We start from the raw sequence: 20882 nt of genomic DNA on the forward strand, positions 1-20882 counted from the left end.
AAATCTTTTAAATTATACACTTAAGTATTTTCATAATCTATCGCTTTCCGGTATTACGAAACTGTACAGAGATATGTCTTAAAAAGAAACTGGTACATCAAGATTGTAAATTAATGAAAACTTATTTGAGCTATTTATAAATTACTTTATTCTTAATGACAATTTGATCGTCTGGTTAGGTGAAGTTGTATATCTTGCCTTTATTTTATTATTTAATATTAATTTTTTTTTCAAACTCTGATCTTTTGGTAAAATTTATACCATGTTTCATCATCAATTGTTTATATAAAGTAAATTATCATAAACATAACCTCAAACTGAAATAAAAATAATTATTTAACAGCTTCTAAAACGTATATTACGTGCAATAAATATTAAATTGTTTAAATCATTACCTATCACCAATTATAATTTATTTGATGATTATTGTTATATTTTCTAATAATTGGTGACTTATAATATATTATACTAGAATTTTCCATAGAGATCCCTAATATTATCTTTTGGTTAAACGTTATCTGAAGGAATTTTACCTATTACCGCGGATGTATTTTTCTTTAAAAAAATAAAAAGAAAAAACTTCTGTTTGTTAAAGTTTCTTTAGATAAATTGGTTATGTTCCTAGTAGAAGAGCGGAAAATTCGCATAACATCTAGTATATATTTTTTTTTATTTTGATTTTTCCTTTTGTTTGAATTCCTACAAATTAAATTTTTATTTGTATCAGCAATATATATGAAGAGCAAAGTGGCATGAAGATGGTTTATTGTAGTGGTGCGAATTAACTCCTAATCTAAATTTTAAACATAACGATTAAGATCACCTAACGAGTGCAATAGTTTAAGTTTTTCTTTGTTAAGTAAATTTGTATATGGAAAAGTAGGAATTCAACACATTCGATAATTTTAAATAAATTTTTTTTTTGAATTTTATAATTAAAATTGTAAATCAGGTTATGATGAAGACATACCTGTTAAAAAAAAAAAACAATTTTCTTCTTTTTCAAAGTAATTCTTTTCGTCAGTTGACATTGTATAATTTTAAATAAATTTTTTTTGAATTTTATAATTAAAATTGTAAATCAGGTTATGATGAAGACATACCTGTTAAAAAACAATTTTCTTCTTTTTTCAAAGTAATTCTTTTCGTCAGTTGACATTGTATTTTCGTTTTGACCTTCTAAAAAGTGTCAGAGGTGTAATTTGTTTTCTTTTTTCTTTGTCTTTGGAAATGTTAATGATATCGTTTTTCATGTTGTACTTTTCTTTGCACGTATAGTTATAAATTTAAAATATTTATTAAAAATTTTTTTTTACATATATAGTTAAAAATTAAAATTATTTATTAAGAGTATAAGTACAAGTATAAGTAAAAGTTAGAAATGATTTAGTAGCAAATTTCGTTATAAGTATAGTTAAAGTTGTAATATTTTATTAAAAAATTTTGATAAGATAGTTGAAAGTTAGTAATGTCTTTGTTAAAGCTTAAGAATTCTTTATGGAATGTTGGAAATTTTTCTTAAATTTGTGATTTAAATTGTATTATAGTTTCTAATTGAAGTTGTCTAGGATTCTATTAATCATTAATATAATTTTATCTTTTCTTTCTTAAATTTATAGTTTATACTTAATTATACAAAATGTGAAAATGGATGCATATCGTTTGAATGATTATTTTGGGGTGGATTTCTTGCTTTCTTTTAACATGGGGTGATTGCTTTAAAAAAATTTTTTTTTCCTGACTCTTGGAGACTTTATAAGTTTTTGTAGTAAACACGCAATGTGTCAAATTTGTAGACTTTATAAGTTTTTGTAGTAAATACGCTTTGTGTTAAAAATGTATACTTTATAATTTTTCGTAATAACATTTAATGCGTTGAATTTGTATACTTTATAAGTTTTGTAATTGATTATGGTTACATAAAGTACCTTTCAAGTTATAATTACCTTGATGTTATATTTAAATTTTCCTCTTGTACCTTTTGTTTTGTAGATGTGTGGTTGAAATCCACGCGGTAGCTTTTGGAAAGTAAAGTATGAAGCCTTTGCTTTGAACACTAAACATTCCTTCCAGTTCTGATCTTATCCTCTGGACCTGTCGGTTTTAAATATCAGGGTGGCTCTAAAAGTACAATTATCCCCGAAAACTGTATGGGTGGGCCCTAGCACATTTCTTAACTCGTAACTCGTTAATCTAATTTCGATATTCTCATTTCTAGTAACCCCTCAAGGGTTACGTTTCTTTTGTTTTTGCTTCAGCACAATTTCGCTTAATTTATTTTCAATTGAGAATATTATTTTCACTCTAGATTTTTCATATCATTTTTAACACATTTTATTTCGTCTTTAATTTCACTCATATCACGTTTTATTTCTAAGAGAATGTTTTTAATTTCGTTTTGGTCCATTTTAATATTCCTGTTTATTTTTGATAGTTAATTTTGTAAGGTAAGGTAGAGATCACAGTAGATAATAAATTTTAAATTTTTCTGTTAATAGCGTTATTAATGTTTTAAAAATGAGTTAATTTCAACTAATTTTATTGCATAATCTAAGATTTGTAATAAAAAGATTATGTGACTCGGATGGGAAGCGAATACATAAATGTGGATGAATTTTTTTTAGAGAGCCATGCCTACTATGTGAAAAGTTGATTTTTTATTCAAGAGCACGCTAATTAGTATTTTTCAGTGGTTAAGTTACTAAAAGTCAGGATTTAAAAGTCAAGTTATTCGAATTTTATTGACAAACGAATTATTAGAAAAGGTATCGGCCAAAAAGTTATTAAATAAATTGTAATAGTCGTAATAGTTAAGTGATACAACAACAAAATTACTTGAAAAAATTGGAAATTTAATTATCTTCAATAAAGATTACAACCGTGTTTGGCCTTAGTTGCAAAGTTACGGAGATATAAACAATAAAACATTTTAACATAATAGTTAAATTTTGTTATTATTAAGCCATAAGAATACTATGCACAAATTTTCCTTCCAAATTTGGATGGCGGAAGGGCCGCCGGAACCCTTTTTCTCAACATGGTGGCACTTCCACCATCCAAATTTGAAAGAAAATTTGTGCATTTACATTCAATACGTAATACTAAACCTATTAAAACAAATTAACTCCAGTAATTTAGTGCATTATGGACAAGTGTAAATAGGATTACCTGCCAAGGTAAATGCCAAATAAAAAAATGACGTATAACATCAAGCTATTAGATAGCAAACCTTTAGTATTTCAAGTACCATACATGAAAACAATTAAATCGATTGAATTCTATCTCAGTAAATTGTGTTCCACTAAAAATGTACTTTTGGTACGAATCATTAATCCTTATGACTTAATAATAAAAAATTTAACTTTTGTGTTCAAATGTTTTTAAAACATATATAATGTTCCTGTTCCTGATTATTCCCTCGACAATTAACAATGTTAAAAACTTTCATAGCCATTTGTATTTCAATAATGTTTCTGATTTGAAATAATATGGTATCATAAACGAAGGACAAGTACGAAAATAGCAACTGTTCTTTTCAATTAAAAGAGTTTTTTGATGTGTAACTTTCCGATCGGTTGTGTTATATTTTTTTGTGGAAGTGATTTTGTAAAAAGAGACGGATATGTGTAAACGGAGCCCGGAGTAGCGCTCGCTATTTGATTTCATTCATACTTATATACAAAATCTTGTGTGTTTACACTATAACTGCGTATATGTAACGATTTGACGAGATGTTACAAATTGTTGGCAAACTAATTATAATTAATTAATTAGTAATAAATTATGCAAACAAAAATGTAAAATATCAAACTTAAAATCTGTCTGTGACGGTACATATGCAATTAAAAAGTTTACTCTGTCGGTGACTGTACTTTATTTTTTTCAACTTTGTTATTTATTTTTTTTGCAACTGTTAGTTCTAAAAATTGTCACCAGTCACCCGAACAGAGCTCAGTGCAATTTGATTTAAAATCAGCCTCTTTAAATTCTAAGCGTCATACAGGGAAGATCTTGGAATAATTAATTTAAATTATTTATTCCAAGATGGATACCTTTTTTTTTAACACACCTTTAGTGTGTGGCAATAATTAAAATTATTTAATTTTTTATAATTTATTTATTTAATTCTTATCAAGAATTTATATTTTGAATACGACAGTTTAAACATATATTTTTGTTAAATGTCGTTTATTGAAAACACACAATTTGTACAGAGTGTAAAAGGAGACATTCTTACATAATTTAAAATTGTGTAACTTTATATTATTTTCCTTCGTATGTTTTTTTTTTGTGGCGTTTAGAATTTTTTTTTTGTGAGCACAATTCCTTATAAAATGTAATTTTATGGAATTGTATTCACTGTGATCACAAACTACATACAGGTAACATTTTATTATATATTTAGATATGTTAATTTTTTTCTAAAGTTATATCGAAAGATGTTTTTTTCAAAAACTTTGTATTTTGGCTTTGAATTCAACATGTGAAATTTCATGTAAGTTTCAAGTTCAATTACGTTATGTAAAACATTTTATATTTTTTGAATTAATGAAATAAACAAACTTTATATTTTTTTTATTTTAAACGTAGACTTTTTATTTGTATTGTTAATACTTTCTGGGGGGTAATCGCCTTCGGCGTTATCTTTGGGCCTAGCACGTAAATTGATCTGTTTCGGTTTTTTTTAAACATTAGTAAAAATCTTAAACACATTTTTATTTTTTTTGAATGTTTCAAACCGGGATGTTTCCCTTTAGTAACACGGTTTAATATTTTTTTGGATATGGTAAATATTAATCTGAGTGTTCTGGGGGTTGCGAGGAATTTTGGCTGAGGCTGACTTCTTGTTCTCGACGCAAGTCGAGAATCAATTAAGTATTTAAATTTTGGGAAGAGAAAAAATACGTTTCTTTTTTTTTCTAATTACCTCACCAAAACATTAATTCCCGCAACACTTGGTAGCGAGCGTATCACTTTGTTAGCAGAGCTTCGAGATCTACGTTTTACGCAACACTTGTTAGCAGAGCTCCGCGATCTACGATTTTCGTACATTTGGTAGTGAGCGTAACACTTTTTTAGTTTTTTGCGTTATATCTGGTTACATTACTTTAAAAGAGAAATCTACGTTTAATTTTCTCTAAATTTTTTTTTTGACTAGTAAAGTTTTCTTGTATGTAGTTTGTGGAATCACGTAAGTTGAATATTTTCGTATATAAATTAAATTTTGAAAATTAAAAATAATTTTTTACGTAATATTGGATATTAATTAAAATAATATCTAATATTTTTTTTTGGTATTTGTTCAAGGAATTGACATTATAAATCCAATTATATAACATTGACTAGTTTGAATTAATTAGATCTTGTTTTTGTCTTTTACACATTTTATGTAATCTTAAAATATATTTCTATTTTGATTACTTTTATTGGTAACGTGTTTACGTTGTAAATCCAAATTTTATTCATAGTTTTTTTTTGTATGTTTCTTTATTGGCTATTTTTAAATTAAAAAAAGAAAAACTTTTTTATTTACATGAATATTTATTTTGAAACAAGTTCATATTTCATCAAAATTAATTCAAACGTTTGTAATTTTTACTTTGTTGAACTTTACTAATTTCTTTTTTTGTTTCGTTTCGTTAATTTTTTTTTGAGGAAATCGTATAAAAAAAAAAAAAAATGTCGTCGGACGACGAGGATTTTCTTGGTTTTCCAAAGCCTGTTAAAAACGAACAAGCCAACAACAAAAGAATACAAACGGATTTTAATGTCGTTGACAAAGATGTTCAAGTAGCAGTTCAACAAAAGGATGAGACAATACAATGTTTAATAGATCCGGTACCGTCAACGTCGTGTGAAACTATGCAAGCAACAAAATATATTCATGTGGATCATTTAACACACATTATTTCATCACTAAATACCAAGATAAGTAAAGAGAAATCTCAAGATTTTAAATTTAGATTTGAATCTCTTACAAATAACATTAAAATTTTAGATTTATTTGATACAAGTTCAATTATTAATTTTATTATTGAAACCAATAGTGTTGTTTCATTAAGTTTAGTTGATGAAAATTCTCTTATTAAATTTTTAATTACAAAATGTAATTCAAATACAAAACACTTTTGGTCAAAGCAAATTTCAAATAATAAAACTTGGACTTATATTTCAAACATTTTATTATCTGAGTATATATCTCCTGCACAATTGCAAATTGCAATTGATAGATACATTAGAAGAAGACAACTTCCAAATGAAAAGTTTTCTGATTTCGTAACTGATATTTTGAAATACTCGCAAATACTAATGCCTAAAGAGGACATTAAAATAGTTATACAAATTATATTTGCCCATGTTAATCAGAAAACCTTTAATTTGATTAAATTGCTTCCAATTCCTGAAACTTTAGTTTCCTTAAATTCTTTTGTAAGAAATTTACAAGAAATAATAACAAGAGAAAATTCATTTAATAAATTTAACTTGTATCAAAATATAATACAGAATAGTTTTAATGATCAAAATTCTAGTTTGGTTAATATTGAACAAAATGTTCAAAATGTTCAAAATGTTCAAAATGTTAAGGATCTTAAGCCTGAAACTACAGGGCAAAATGATAAAAAAGCTTCTGTTCAGATAGCAAAATCAAATTTAAATAAAAGTAAATCTATATTTTGTGTTTATTGTAAACGATCAGGACACAAAATTCAACAATGTATAAAATTAGCCAATAGAGACACATCAAGTTCAAAAAACTTGAACCATGCCACACACTAGGTTCTTCAAAAAATGCATCTTCGATGCCCTTAATTTATGTTTCTGTGAACAATATTAAAATATTATCTCTTTTAGATTCGGGATCAACTATAAATGTTATTTCTAGAAAAATGTTTAATAAATTAAAAATTAAGAAAGTTATTTATGAAGATGAAAAAATTACTGTTACATTACCGGGATCAAATTATGTAACTATGAAGAAGAAGGTTACGTTACATGTCAAGATTAGTAATTTCAGCTGGAATTTAGAATTTTACTTAATGGAAAAATCCATTTTTGATATGATTATTGGAGCACCGTCTCTCAACAAATGTGGTATGATTTTAGATTTATGTAATAACAAAGTATTTTTTAATTCATTTAGAAATATTGAAATTCCTTTTGAAAAAAATTGCACACAATTTTTCGTTAATATTATTTGTGAATTACCACTAAATTTGTCAGAAAAGGATAAAGAATTTATGGATTCATTATATAAAAAGTATAAGTCAGTATTTTCTGAAATTCCTGGCCGAGCAAAAAATTATGAATATCATATTAAACTTAAAGATGATACACCAGTTTATAAAACTGCATATTTTTTACCAAAGGATAAATCTTTACTCTTAAAGCAACATTTAGATGAGCTTTTGAAATTAAATATTATAGTTCCTAGCCAGTCTAGTTATGCATCTCCTGTGTTTTTTGTTAAAAAACAGGATGGTTTTCGCATGGTAGCTGACTATAGGTTCGTTAATAAAAAAATTGTGTTTGATCCGATTTCAAATGTATCGATCAATCACGTATTTTCTAGTCTAGGAGGCGCAAAAGTATTTTCTACCTTGGATATGTCAAAGAGCTACTACCAGTGTAGCTTGAGTAAAGAGAGCAGAGATATTACTGCTATTAATACGCAATGGGGACAATTTTCTTTTGTTTGTTGTCCGTTTGGACTTAATATTAGTTCTCAATGCTTATATCGTTTTCTAATTAAAGAATTTAACGATTTGTTGAATGTGTGTATCTTAATTTATTACGATGATATTATAGTTTTTTCAAGCTCTATTGATGATCATAAAATTCATTTAAACCAGGTATTAAGTAGATTTAAAAAACTTAATTTAACTTTAAATCCAAATAAAAATAAATTTTTTATGGCACGTCTAAAAATTCTTGGCCATATTATATCATCAGAAGGTAGACGTCCTAATCCTGACAAAATTAGTGCTATTTGTGACATGCCAATTCCAAAAAATATAAAGGAGTTGCAAAAATTTATCGGAATGGCAGCGTTTTTTGCTCGCTATATTGAGCATTTTAGTTCTATTGTTGCACCTTTGAATGAATTAAAAAAGAAAAATGTTCAATTTAAAATAACTGATGTACATGTCAAGGCTATTTCTAAATTAAAAAAAGCTTTAACGTCTGCACCAATTTTGAAATTTCCTATTTTTGACGATAAATATCCCTTTGTTGTGAGAACGGATGCGTCATCTGTTGGCCTAGGAGCCGTTTTATTGCAAAATATTAATGGGAATTTACACCCAATTGAATATTGTTCTAGAAAATTAAATCCCGCTGAAATGAGATATTCCGCTTATGAGTTAGAGCTTTTAGCTGTAATTTTTTCATTAAATACTTTTAGTGACTACCTTGTCGATAGACATTTTTTCTTAGAAACCGATAACAATGCTTTAGTGTATCTTTTTAATTCACCACAAAAATTTAACAAACTTTCGAGATGGATTTTGACACTGTCAAAATTCAATTTTACACCGAAACATATTAAGGGCATAGATAATACTGCAGCAGATTGTTTATCTAGATTGTTTTCGAATGGTAATTTCTCTACAAATAATTTTTTATTAAAAAATGATAATGGTAGTAATTATTCGGGTGAAGATCCATCTTTGGTTGACAATAATAATTTGGTCAAGGATGAATCTTTACAAAACGACCCGGTTTTTCTATTAAATACTTTAGTTACTGAACCTCAGGGTTTTCTTTCAATTAAGCTTGCACAAGAGAATTGTAATCAGTGTAAATTCATAATGGATCAATTAAAAAATGGCCATAATGTTAATAACTTTTCACTTAAAGACGGTCTTTTGCTGCGCGAAGTTGGACGGAATAAATTAAAACGAATAGTTCTACCAGATTCAATGCTTGAATATGTCATTAAATATTATCATAATTCTTTATATGGTCAGCATGGTGCTGTAACTAAAACTTATAGAGAAATTGCCAAAAGATTTTATCATAATTTATTATATAAAAAAGTTGTAGAATTTATTAAAAATTGTACAGTTTGTCAACAATTTAAACCTTATAATAAAAATACGAATGTGCACACAAAGTCAACGGTTCCCACTGGTATTTGGGATAAACTTTACATAGACTTTATCGGTCCTTTAATTCCATCTTTGGATGGTGGAATGAAATATATTTTAGTTATTCTTGATTCATTTAGTAAATTTGCTATTACATACTCTACACGTAGGGCAACGGCGGAAGTGGTTATTAAATTTCTTCATAAAACTTTTATGCAATTTGGTTACCCTGCATGTGTTGTTAGTGATAATGCCAAATGTTTTGTGGCCCAAAAATACAAAAATTTTTTATTCAATCATGGTGTTAGAGCAGCTTATATTTCAAGCTATCACGCATGTGCTAATATGTCAGAGAGATTAAATAGAAATTTAAAAATTAATATAGCGTGTATTATAAAGCAATATGCATTGGAACATAAAGCTTGGACTAAAGTTTTACCATATTTTACTTTCCAATATAACAATAGTTACCATACGTCTATTGGAACTTCTCCAATCGAAATTTTTTTTAAACGACGTTTAAATAACACCTTGGATTTAGGGCTAGAAACTTATAATTATTTTACGGCAGATAAACCACCAACACATGAAGAGGTTAAACAAGCATTAGTTAAAATGAATCAAATTATAAATAAACGTAAAGGTAATACTGTAGATGTTAAATACAGGGTGGATCAGATAGTCTGTGTGAAGCTTCCTAAGTATCGTGCGACCTTTGATACTGACAGTAAATTTCAACCTAGATATTCAGGTCCAAAAAGAATTTTACGTTTTACTGGACCAGTGTCGGTCGAGCTTTTTGACGAGAATGATAATACTTTATCTCGTGTGCATGTTAGTCATCTGAAGCCTTATCAACCACAAATAGTGCAAAATTAATTTTTTTTTCTTCTCTCTCCGCTTTATTCTCTTTTTTCTTTATTCTTCGAATTTTTTTAGGGCGGGGGAGTGTTACAAATTGTTGGCAAACTAATTATAATTAATTAATTAGTAATAAATTATGCAAACAAAAATGTAAAATATCAAACTTAAAATCTGTCTGTGACGGTACATATGCAATTAAAAAGTTTACTCTGTCGGTGACTGTACTTTATTTTTTTCAACTTTGTTATTTATTTTTTTTGCAACTGTTAGTTCTAAAAATTGTCACCAGTCACCCGAACAGAGCTCAGTGCAATTTGATTTAAAATCAGCCTCTTTAAATTCTAAGCGTCATACAGGGAAGATCTTGGAATAATTAATTAAAATTATTTATTCCAAGATGGATACCTTTTTTTTTAACACACCTTTAGTGTGTGGCAATAATTAAAATTATTTAATTTTTTATAATTTATTTATTTAATTCTTATCAAGAATTTATATTTTGAATACGACAGTTTAAACATATATTTTTGTTAAATGTCGTTTATTGAAAACACACAATTTGTACAGAGTGTAAAAGGAGACATTCTTACATAATTTAAAATTGTGTAACTTTATATTATTTTCCTTCGTATGTTTTTTTTTGTGGCGTTTAGAATTTTTTTTTTGTGAGCACAATTCCTTATAAAATGTAATTTTATGGAATTGTATTCACTGTGATCACAAACTACATACAGGTAACATTTTATTATATATTTAGATATGTTAATTTTTTTCTAAAGTTATATCGAAAGATGTTTTTTTCAAAAACTTTGTATTTTGGCTTTGAATTCAACATGTGAAATTTCATGTAAGTTTCAAGTTCAATTACGTTATGTAAAACATTTTATATTTTTTGAATTAATGAAATAAACAAACTTTATATTTTTTTTATTTTAAACGTAGACTTTTTATTTGTATTGTTAATACTTTCTGGGGGGTAATCGCCTTCGGCGTTATCTTTGGGCCTAGCACGTAAATTGATCTGTTTCGGTTTTTTTTAAACATTAGTAAAAATCTTAAACACATTTTTATTTTTTTTGAATGTTTCAAACCGGGATGTTTCCCTTTAGTAACACGGTTTAATATTTTTTTGGATATGGTAAATATTAATCTGAGTGTTCTGGGGGTTGCGAGGAATTTTGGCTGAGGCTGACTTCTTGTTCTCGACGCAAGTCGAGAATCAATTAAGTATTTAAATTTTGGGAAGAGAAAAAATACGTTTCTTTTTTTTTCTAATTACCTCACCAAAACATTAATTCCCGCAACAGAGAAAGGGAAATAGAGAACGAGAACGCATTGGAAAAACATATTATGTGTTAGTGTGTCGTCTCTTTAGTTTTGAGGTGCACACAACACCAGGTAGTCATATTCTACTAATAGTAGTCGCGATCACCAAAATAACTAACAGCTAAGCAACTAACATAAGTCACTTTACTGAACTGCACTGAGTGCCTAATGTCCCAACATATTGAGTGTCCAACACTGCCAATATACTAAGAAAGTCTCCTTATTTAAAAAAAATTCCTAAATTCCTGTCGATTTTTACCAAGCTAATTAAATTTGAATTTCATTTTTATTTCATCTCAATTTCATAGTAGTACAACATGTCCGATGTTATGTTACACATCATATAATACTACTGTAAGGCTCGCTCGTTTTTTTTCCTTCTTCGAAATGTCGTTAACAGGAACATTGCGTTTCTCAATTTATGCAAGCCTTACTCTAACCAATGCCAAGTTTCTATTTTGAAATTAAATGCTAAAGTCGTAATGCGTTTTTTAAAATATTTACGAACCTGTTATATAATTCCGATGACTCTGTTCATAGTTCATTTTTAATGGTTCTGTTGATAACAACAAAGTTGACGACGACGATGATGATGGTGGTAATACATCTGATTGTAAGTTACTACCTGGAGACTTTGTTAATATTCTTGGTGGCGGAGGTGGATCACATAACCATTGACGACAACAATGTCCTGGCATTTCCAATAGCTGTGGATGCCGACAACGGGGAGACATCGATTCCTGAGGGCATAGCGATGAACATCCGTAGCGACCATTCTATATGTAACAATAACAAAAAGCAATTATTAGTATTTTACGTTTAAAATGTTTTCATTTATAGTAAAAAATTTTGAATTTATACAGAAAACTTGTTTGAATGAGCATGATGACAGTAATTAAAAAACACTAAAATTATGTTTTTATTTAATGAAATTTGAACCATAGAATACGAAACTAGCATATATTTTTTATTAAAAGCTACATTGATTATTTTTTTGTTAAAATGAAACTACAAAATATTGAACTGCACCATGATATGTATAATTTCAATTTCAATTTCAGTATATTTGATATATAAATCAATACAATACATGAGTAAATCACAAAAACAAAACAAACAATCAAAAATCCAATCACAAAACAGAGTAAATAGTATAAACAATAAAATTCGAAAAGAAATAACAATTAAATAACAAGTAAAAGCTAACAAATAAAAAAAAAAAAGAAAAAATATAATTTAAAGAGAAAAAAAATTAAATTATTAAATTAGTACCAGGTCAAACAAGTGGAGACATAGCAATCAAGACAGATATTCACTTCGTCTGGACCGGATGTACATTAAGTATTGTGTAACGGCGGTGAGTATTTTGCAGTCAGTCACATTTAAAATACCGGTAGCGCTAGTTAGTCCTAAATTTATTAGTTGGGTTCTCAGCTCTCCAGCTGTACCTTCGCAGTCTTCTAGAAGATGTTCAACACTTTCACATCCACCACATAACACGCAAATTCTTTCACCATTTATTTTCAAAGTGTTCCATCTAAAGCCATATGTGCGAAAGCTAGCTATGAGATGCCTATCATTCTTACCGGCGAACGATAGGTACTTAGCGCCATTTTGGTAATGGCTCAGTCTATTAAAAAGACTAAGGCTGACTTTGGTATCGATGTCATTTAGTGATTCCGTAATAGATTTCTCCGTGATTTTATTTTTTATCATATTTTTATTGCTGGCATAAGGATCCCCAATACCAAGCTCAGTCATTCTAGAGACATATTGCGCACCCCAGCTTCCATTCATACAAAGTTTTTGTAAAGACTTATTGCTGTTAACGACGCGCATGTAATAACATAGAGCCCTTTGCCAACATATAAGTTCTACAGATTTTACGCCCAGCTCAATATTTATGGCGGAATTAGGGGTGGAGCGCGATACTCCAAGAATCTCTTTATAGAAGTTATATGCGACTGTATTTACAATTTTAATCTGCTCTTTACCGCAGTTTAAAGCCCAAATTTCACAACCATACGTTATTATTGGCATTATCAAAGCATTAAACATTTCCAGGATCAATTTGAAGGGGAAGTCATTGTATTTGTAAACACGCCGCCTGAGACTCATTAGTGCTTGCTTACACTTTCCGCTTGCAAATTTCAGATGTTCGTTCCACTTTCTATTATGGCTAAGAATTACTCCCAGATACTGGAAGTGCTTAACATTTTCAAGGACATTCTCTTTGTAAGTCCAGATTTCCCTTCTAGATTGCTTGGATCCATTAGAGACAACCATCATCTTTGACTTACTAACATTTACGTTTAAACACCATGTTGTACAGTATTCATTTAATCGCATTAACATTCGTTGCATACCTCCAACAGTTCTTGCTAACAAAACGACGTCATCAGCATAGAAAAGGGTTTTAACCTCCCGCCCGCTTACACAGGGAGATGCACAGTCCAAGAAATTCATCCATTCAAACATATCATTTATATATAGTAAAAACAATAAAGCGGAAAGATGACAGCCCTGCTTCAGCCCACGAAAAGTATTGAAAGGCGAAGAAACTTTATCACTTTCTAACAGAACACAGCAGTTTGCCTCTTTGTATATAGATTGTAGAATCGCAACCATATTGTGATCCATTCCCATATTCGATAATTTGAGCCATAGAAGATTACGATTTATACTATCAAAAGCTTTCTCGAAGTCTATGAAACATATATAAATTTTTCCGCGTTTTATTGCTAGGTTATTATCAATCAGCGTTTTTAATACTAATATATTGTCCATAGCTTCGTATCCCGGTCTAAATCCTGCTTGGTTTTCGTTGATGATATCTTTCTCGTTGCACCACTGCTGTATTCTGTTAGCCAACAGCCTGGTGTACAATTTGCTAATATTGGGCGTCAGAGTAATTGCCCGATAGTTATTGGGATCAATTGTGGTTCCTTTGCCTTTGAAAATATTAACAATTAATCCAGTACTCCATGCTTTTGGAAAATATTTATTTTCAAGCATCGTGTTGAATAACCTCAGAAGTATGTTCGAGAATTTTGGACAAAAATTATGTACTACCTTAACGCATTCATTTAAAATTCCATCTACGCCGCCAGCTTTACCGTTTTTAGACATGCTTATGGCAAAATTTAAGCCGTCCATATTCCATTCAAAATTATTTTCTAATACTGAAATATTAATATTTTCCGTTTCCGTTTCTCCCATAGAAAATAGACTCTTATAATGTTCATTCCAGGCGCTCGCACTTATTTGATCACCGGCAAATTTTATTTTATTGTTACTTGTAATAAGCCTCCACAGTCTTTTAGAATCTTTGTCTTCAAGGGCCTGTTTGATTTCTTCCAGATTTTCAGATTCATCATCTCTACTATGTCGTGGTTCCACCGAAAAATCAGTAGTAATTCCGAAAAATTGTGCGTTAAGTGGATATTGATCAACTTCGTTGCCGGTTCTTGCGTTCCAATCTCCACCTATTATTATTTCTGCGTTAGGATACTTACTTGCTAGAGAACAAACCTCAACTTCTAATAATGGGAAAAAATTCTTTTCTGTATACTTGGAGCCTTCTGGTTGAAGATAAACTACGCCTAGCAATAGCTGGACTCCGTTATTCGAATATAAAATCCACATAACACTACTCAACTCAGTCCTAATCTCTTTAATATACGCTCTATAAACACTTCGATAGAAAATAGCTAGTCCACCTGGGTATCTCCCCATACCTGATGCTCTCTCTCCGTTTTTCGTAAGACATTCGAATCCGTCCAAAGCAAATACCTCTCCATCCTTTGACCATGTCTCCACAAGACCTACAAAACAAAATTTTTTTAAATAGTTAGTTACATTTTCATTGCAAAGTTTCCGCTTTAGTCCTTCCACATTCCAAAACACTAATGAATTTAGTTTTTTCTCTTTGTATCTTGTTGAATTTAGTTTTTTCTCTTTGTATCTTGTTTAATTTTGTTGCCATCTTCTCCTTCTTCTGAAGATTGTGTTGCCAGACGTTTGTTATCCCTTGAACGCATAGTTTCGGCATTTCTTATCCTTTTTTCCGCCTCTCTGATTCTTAAAATTTTTGGCAAATCATCGTTCAAGAAGATGTTACTACCCCTTAGCTTTCTTTTTTCATTCATTAGTTCTTTCTTTAACTTATGGTTAAGCAAATGAACACGGATAGGTCTGGTTTTATTTTCGGTTTTTTTCCCAATTCTATAAGCCTGTTGTATATCCTTTTCGTCGATTTTTACCTGAAGCTTCTTGTAAAAAAGTTCAACTACTAATTCTTCAGTTGAAGATTGATCATCAGTGGTCTCTTCTAGCCCGTGTACAATCACGTTGTTGCCATTCAGTTTCCTCTCTAAATGAAGAATAGTTTCGCTTTGAGAGTGAACTTCTCTTTCCAACTCGGAACACCTATTTTGCAATTGCTGGTTCATGTCTTTTAACTCCCTAATCTCGCTCATTATTTTAGTTTCGTTTACTTCGAATCGTTCGTTAAAAGATTTAGTAATTGCTGCAAGTAGACTTTTATGTTCCTCAGTTAAAGACATTATTCGATTTTAAATTAGAATCTTGGTAGTTAGATGTGGTAGTTAACTATATTTTTAATTCTTTTTCTATGATAAGTATCACGAAATTACAAAGATTGCTCAGACTGTTAGTTCAAAATAAAGTCTATCAAACTAGTTATACTTTTGTGAAACACTTTTATTTATTTATGATGTGTATATTTATGATGACACAAAAAAAAAAAAAAATAAATAAATAAATAAATAAAATAAAGTTATTTTTAATATACTGATATGTATACAACAGGATATGCAGCTAAGTGGGTTACATACGAAAAACTTTTTTATTATAAGATTTAAGAAAAAAAATTTACTCTTTATAAAAAGCTCTGCTTTTAAAATGATTATCATTTAGCTATTCAGTTTTGACTTCGAATATACAGGGTGTTCACAAATTGAGAAAGTTCGATTGGAAAGTTCGATTGGAATTAATGTATTTAAACAAGTATGGAACGTGGAGGTGGATACGTTGAGGCAAAAACGAACTGAAGATTACTGTTTTTACTTACTTCAACAATAATAATTCTAATGTAATGTATGAAAAATAAATTTTCCGTTATAAATGTTTCAAATTAGCAAATAAACATTTTAAGTGTGATTGGTTAATTTGGATAACAGATACGTGTTTTATAAGTAGGATTTGTTAAATTTAATTTAAAATTGAAGTAGTCAAAACATTCCCTTCGTTAACAATTCATTCTCTCACAGGTATCTTCAGTTCGCTTTCGCCTCAACGTATGCACCTTCGCGTTGCATACATGTAATTTTTTTTTACAAAATTGTTTTAATACACTCCTACATATCCCGGGAGTGATTTTTTGAACCGCTTCCCTTATTATCTGTTCAAAATGGTCTACATTTCTAAACGATCATTAACATGCCTATCGAAATTTCTCAATTTAAAGCTCAAGAGTTTTCTGAAGTGATCATGGTCTATCAAATAGTCTAAATGGCCGTGCGGTTTAAAGCGCTAGTTTTAGAACGTAGGATTATTTAGACTTAGGTTGCGGGTTCGAAACCAGGCAGCGGCAGTGTGAACAATTTATAATTAATGGGAGTGCAGATTTGATCACATTGTCGTCGCTTGGATAAGAACGAAGTAACCGACTCCACCCACATCAAAAATGTAATTGTATATGTTTGTAATTGATTAAATAAAGATTAACAAATAATGATGTGGGTGGCCTCTGTGATTATGCATGCGTCACAAAAACGGAGGTTAAACCCCATTATTATTTTTTTTTTTTTTTTATAAATAGTCCCATAGTGTCTCATACGATTGTGCTTCGTTCGCAAGATATCTCCTTTCATGATAATTTCCAGAAAAACAACACTTGAGTAAAACGGTCTTTACTTTTTCTAGGTTAAAATAAAATGAAAATAAAATATTTTTGTTCGTGCCAGCGTAAAGATCACAAAATGTACGTAAAAACTGATAAAGCTTTGTGTTATAATTGAGCTAATACAGTTTGGTAGCATTCATTCGGGAACACATGTCTATAAATTTTTTTGATCAACTATTTGCATTGTATAAAACTTCGAAGGTGTACACAACCAGGAGAAATTTGTCCAGAATTTAGGCTACAAAATTGCAAAAAAGCGTTTAAAAAGATGCAATAATATTAACAGCAAGTAGAAAAATATGTTATATAAAAAATTATGGATTAACTATAGCTCGGCCCAAGCCAAAAACCTAGCTTTTGCTCAAAGCTAAAGAATAAGGACTTCAGATTGTCAACAAAGCACTACCACATAGCATTACTTTGACGAACTAGATTTTTGTGTGATAATTGACAAGCTATGAGCGCTGTGTAATGTATTCAATTTTAAAAAGAAAAACGAATAATATCTAATAAGAGATAGTTTGAATTCATTTAAAGGCTATCATTTTAAAAAGTAAATCCTTTTTTTACCTCGTTCAAAAGTCATATCAGAAATCAACAATCGAAAAGTTGTGCAAAGAACTGGTAGGAGCAGTTCCATAGTCCAGCGGACCTTAACGAAGGAAAACTATTATCTTTATCGAATGCGGAGAGTACAGGCATTTCTCCCAACTGATTTTTCTAAGAGGTGGGCATTCTGTAGAGCTATGTTATGGATGCACCGTCAGCAATATGATACTTTTTATAACATCTTGTGGTCAGACGAATGTAATTTTAGCCGTAGGGTAATTTAATGTGCATAATAATCATTGGTCCGGAGAAAATCCGCACTAAGTTCGAGAAACCAATTTTCAATATCAATTTGGAATTAACATTTAGGCTAGCATTTGGAATACAACAACTGATAGGTCCACTCGAACTCTCTGGAAGGCTAAATGCTCAGGGCTTTCAATTTCCTGGCAAATCATATAAAAGATGTATTGGATGATCAACCATTACATATATAAATCAAAATATGTTCTTCCCGCTAGGCGGTGGAATAATAAATGAAGGTCATTTTGAGCATTTATTATGAATCTTATACACAAATAAAATGCAAGCATATTCTTGATTATTAAATTTAAGAAAATTTAAAGATTACGATTTATTTTATTTAATTTTTTTTTTCTGTATTTTAATTCATCATCTTCACATAATAAAATTTGCCTATCCATCAATTTTTTATTTATTTAAGAGTTCCAGGTTAATTTATTAAGATGGATCAAGTTCTATGGAGTTATGCAAAAAATTTAAAAAAACTGTGGACGTGATTTGTAAGAGAGCCAAAATCTGATGCCGTTATCTCTGAGATTTGGGCAAAAGCTAGATTTTTCGTTTGGGCCGAGTATTAATGTCAATATTGTAATTAATACGTTTTAAATACTTCCTAAGTTTTTGATATTGCATAGTTTTCTACTTATACTACTAATATTATTGCATCTTTGTTAACAGGTTTCCTGATAATTATGAGACCTTATGTTCGAATAAAAGAAAAAAATAGCGAGATCATATTGATGCCATTTTGTAAATTTTTTAAGTTTTTCCCGGTTTTGTACACTTTTCGGTACAATTTCATTGAGCAGATATACGATAAAAATATTTGATGAAAAATATTAAGAGACATGTCTCTCCAAATGAACTTAAATACAAGCTGTCATCGCGAAACGCAATTCAACGCAGGAAGCTCTCCACCGAGCAACTGGTTTTTTACCATGCATGTATGAAATACATTGGTTTAGATGTTCATAAAGTCACCTAATAAGTCCATTTCTGGTTGTCCGTCTGTCTGTCCATAAGTACGATATCTCAAAAAGGAAAAGAGGTATCAAGTTGAAAATTTTATACTGTATTAAGGACGTAAAAAAGTGAGGTGGAGCTCGTAAATGAGCAACATGGATCAATTGGTTCCTGGGTCCGTAGGATATATCTTGTAAACCATTAAAGATAAAAGTTTAATAATAAAAAATATTCCTTATAAAAAATAAACAACTTTTGTTTGAAACATTTTTTCGTGAACATCACTGTTGACCCATGCGAGAGCAAATTTGGTTGGAACACTAGTATTACAAAGTATATATTCTATAGGAATATAATTTATGTGTGTGTGTGTGTTGTATATACACGACTGTGGCCATCTAAGAGTGGCTATCTTTCTTTACTTACAAAACGTAAAAAATAAACGATTACGTAATCAACACTGTCTAAACATGGAGTTAGCTCATTAACTCAATTAACTCAGTTAACTCATTAACACAATTATCCAAAATTATAAGCCTCCCAGCACATTATCATCTATATCCAATGCTTATTTCTTCATCTCGAATCATCATCATCTACTACCGTGTAAATTTAAAATCTTGTATACCTGTGTACAGACTATATAATGTTTCTAACCTAATTTGCTCCCTTATGGGTAAAAAGTATTGTTACAAACAAAAGTAATTCATTTTTTTATAAGGAACATTTTTTATATTTATACCGTTGTTCTATCTCTAACGCTTTACAAAATGAGTTATACGGGGCCAAGACCCAATTGGTCTGTTGGTGCTCCTTTACGAACTCTACCTCATTTTTACGTCCCAAGCACGCTGTAAAATTTCAGCTTATATCATTTTCTGTTTTTGAGTTATGGTGATCACAGACAGACAGACAGGCAGACAGACAGACAGACAGACAACCGAAAAGTAACTAATTAGATAATTTTATGAACACCTATACCAAAGTTTTGTTTGTAGAATCAATACTTTTAAGCGTTACAAACTTGGTACTAAAAATAGTATACATTGATCAATTGCATATACATGGTATAAATACTTCAAACTACAGAGAATATTTTTCTGCATTAAATTACAGGAGTTATTTTTTTAATTAAATAGGTTCAGTATCGCCTACTTAATGTAAATGCACAAAATTACAAAAATAGGCGAGGATAGTCCTCCATTTTAAGGAAAACCGTTTTGTGCTTTATCTTCATAACCGTCCACTCCAGACCAAAAATGGTAATAGTCTTTATTGTAAACAATTTAATTTTTTTTTTGAAATTTTGGATTTTTGTATCACTAACCGTTTATGACTTTTACGATTATGGCGAATTACTTATTGATTATGTGACCGATATCTCTTCTAATATTTGTTTAAACAAAAGAATGCTAATAAGTTTTAAATTTAAAAATTTTATAAAACTTTTACTTTAAACTTTGCCTTCTAAAATTGCTATTGTTGAAGATATTACGCGTTCAATATTGCATTACAGCTACAGATAAATGACAATTTTTTCATGCACTAATTAACAGGAAATACTTTTTTCTAAAAAAGGCTTTATTATCAGGTACTGAATGTAAATAAACAAAATCCTTATAAACTTTGAGGGGGGAAGTGCCGCCATTTTGAAAAAAAACGTTACGGCCTATAACTTCGTAAACGTGCACTCTAAGCAAAAAATGGTAATAGCCTTCATATATTTATAGTCAATTTTTTTTTTTATCTTAAACAAAATTTCAAGTGGTGGGGGCTACTTTTGCAGGTAAGAATCTTGCACCCGGTGGTTGCAACATTAAAAGCGATATAACTTCATAAATATTAATTTTAGAAAAAAAAAATTA

The 20882-nt window shown here is 29.6% G+C and overlaps 1 protein-coding gene across 1 annotated transcript in view; it reads right to left on the bottom strand.

Moving 5' to 3' along the window:
- Positions 1–11776: 11776 nt before the first annotated feature.
- Positions 11777–20882, bottom strand: part of LOC123294742 — a 157367-nt gene continuing 148261 nt past the window's right edge. The window contains exon 10 of the mRNA XM_044875875.1: positions 11777–12052. Coding sequence (XP_044731810.1) covers positions 11777–12052 — 276 coding nt within the window. The remainder of the gene's footprint in view (positions 12053–20882) is intronic.

Source organism: Chrysoperla carnea, chromosome 3 (assembly GCF_905475395.1).
Source record: "Chrysoperla carnea chromosome 3, inChrCarn1.1, whole genome shotgun sequence".
NCBI lineage: Eukaryota > Metazoa > Arthropoda > Insecta > Neuroptera > Chrysopidae > Chrysoperla > Chrysoperla carnea.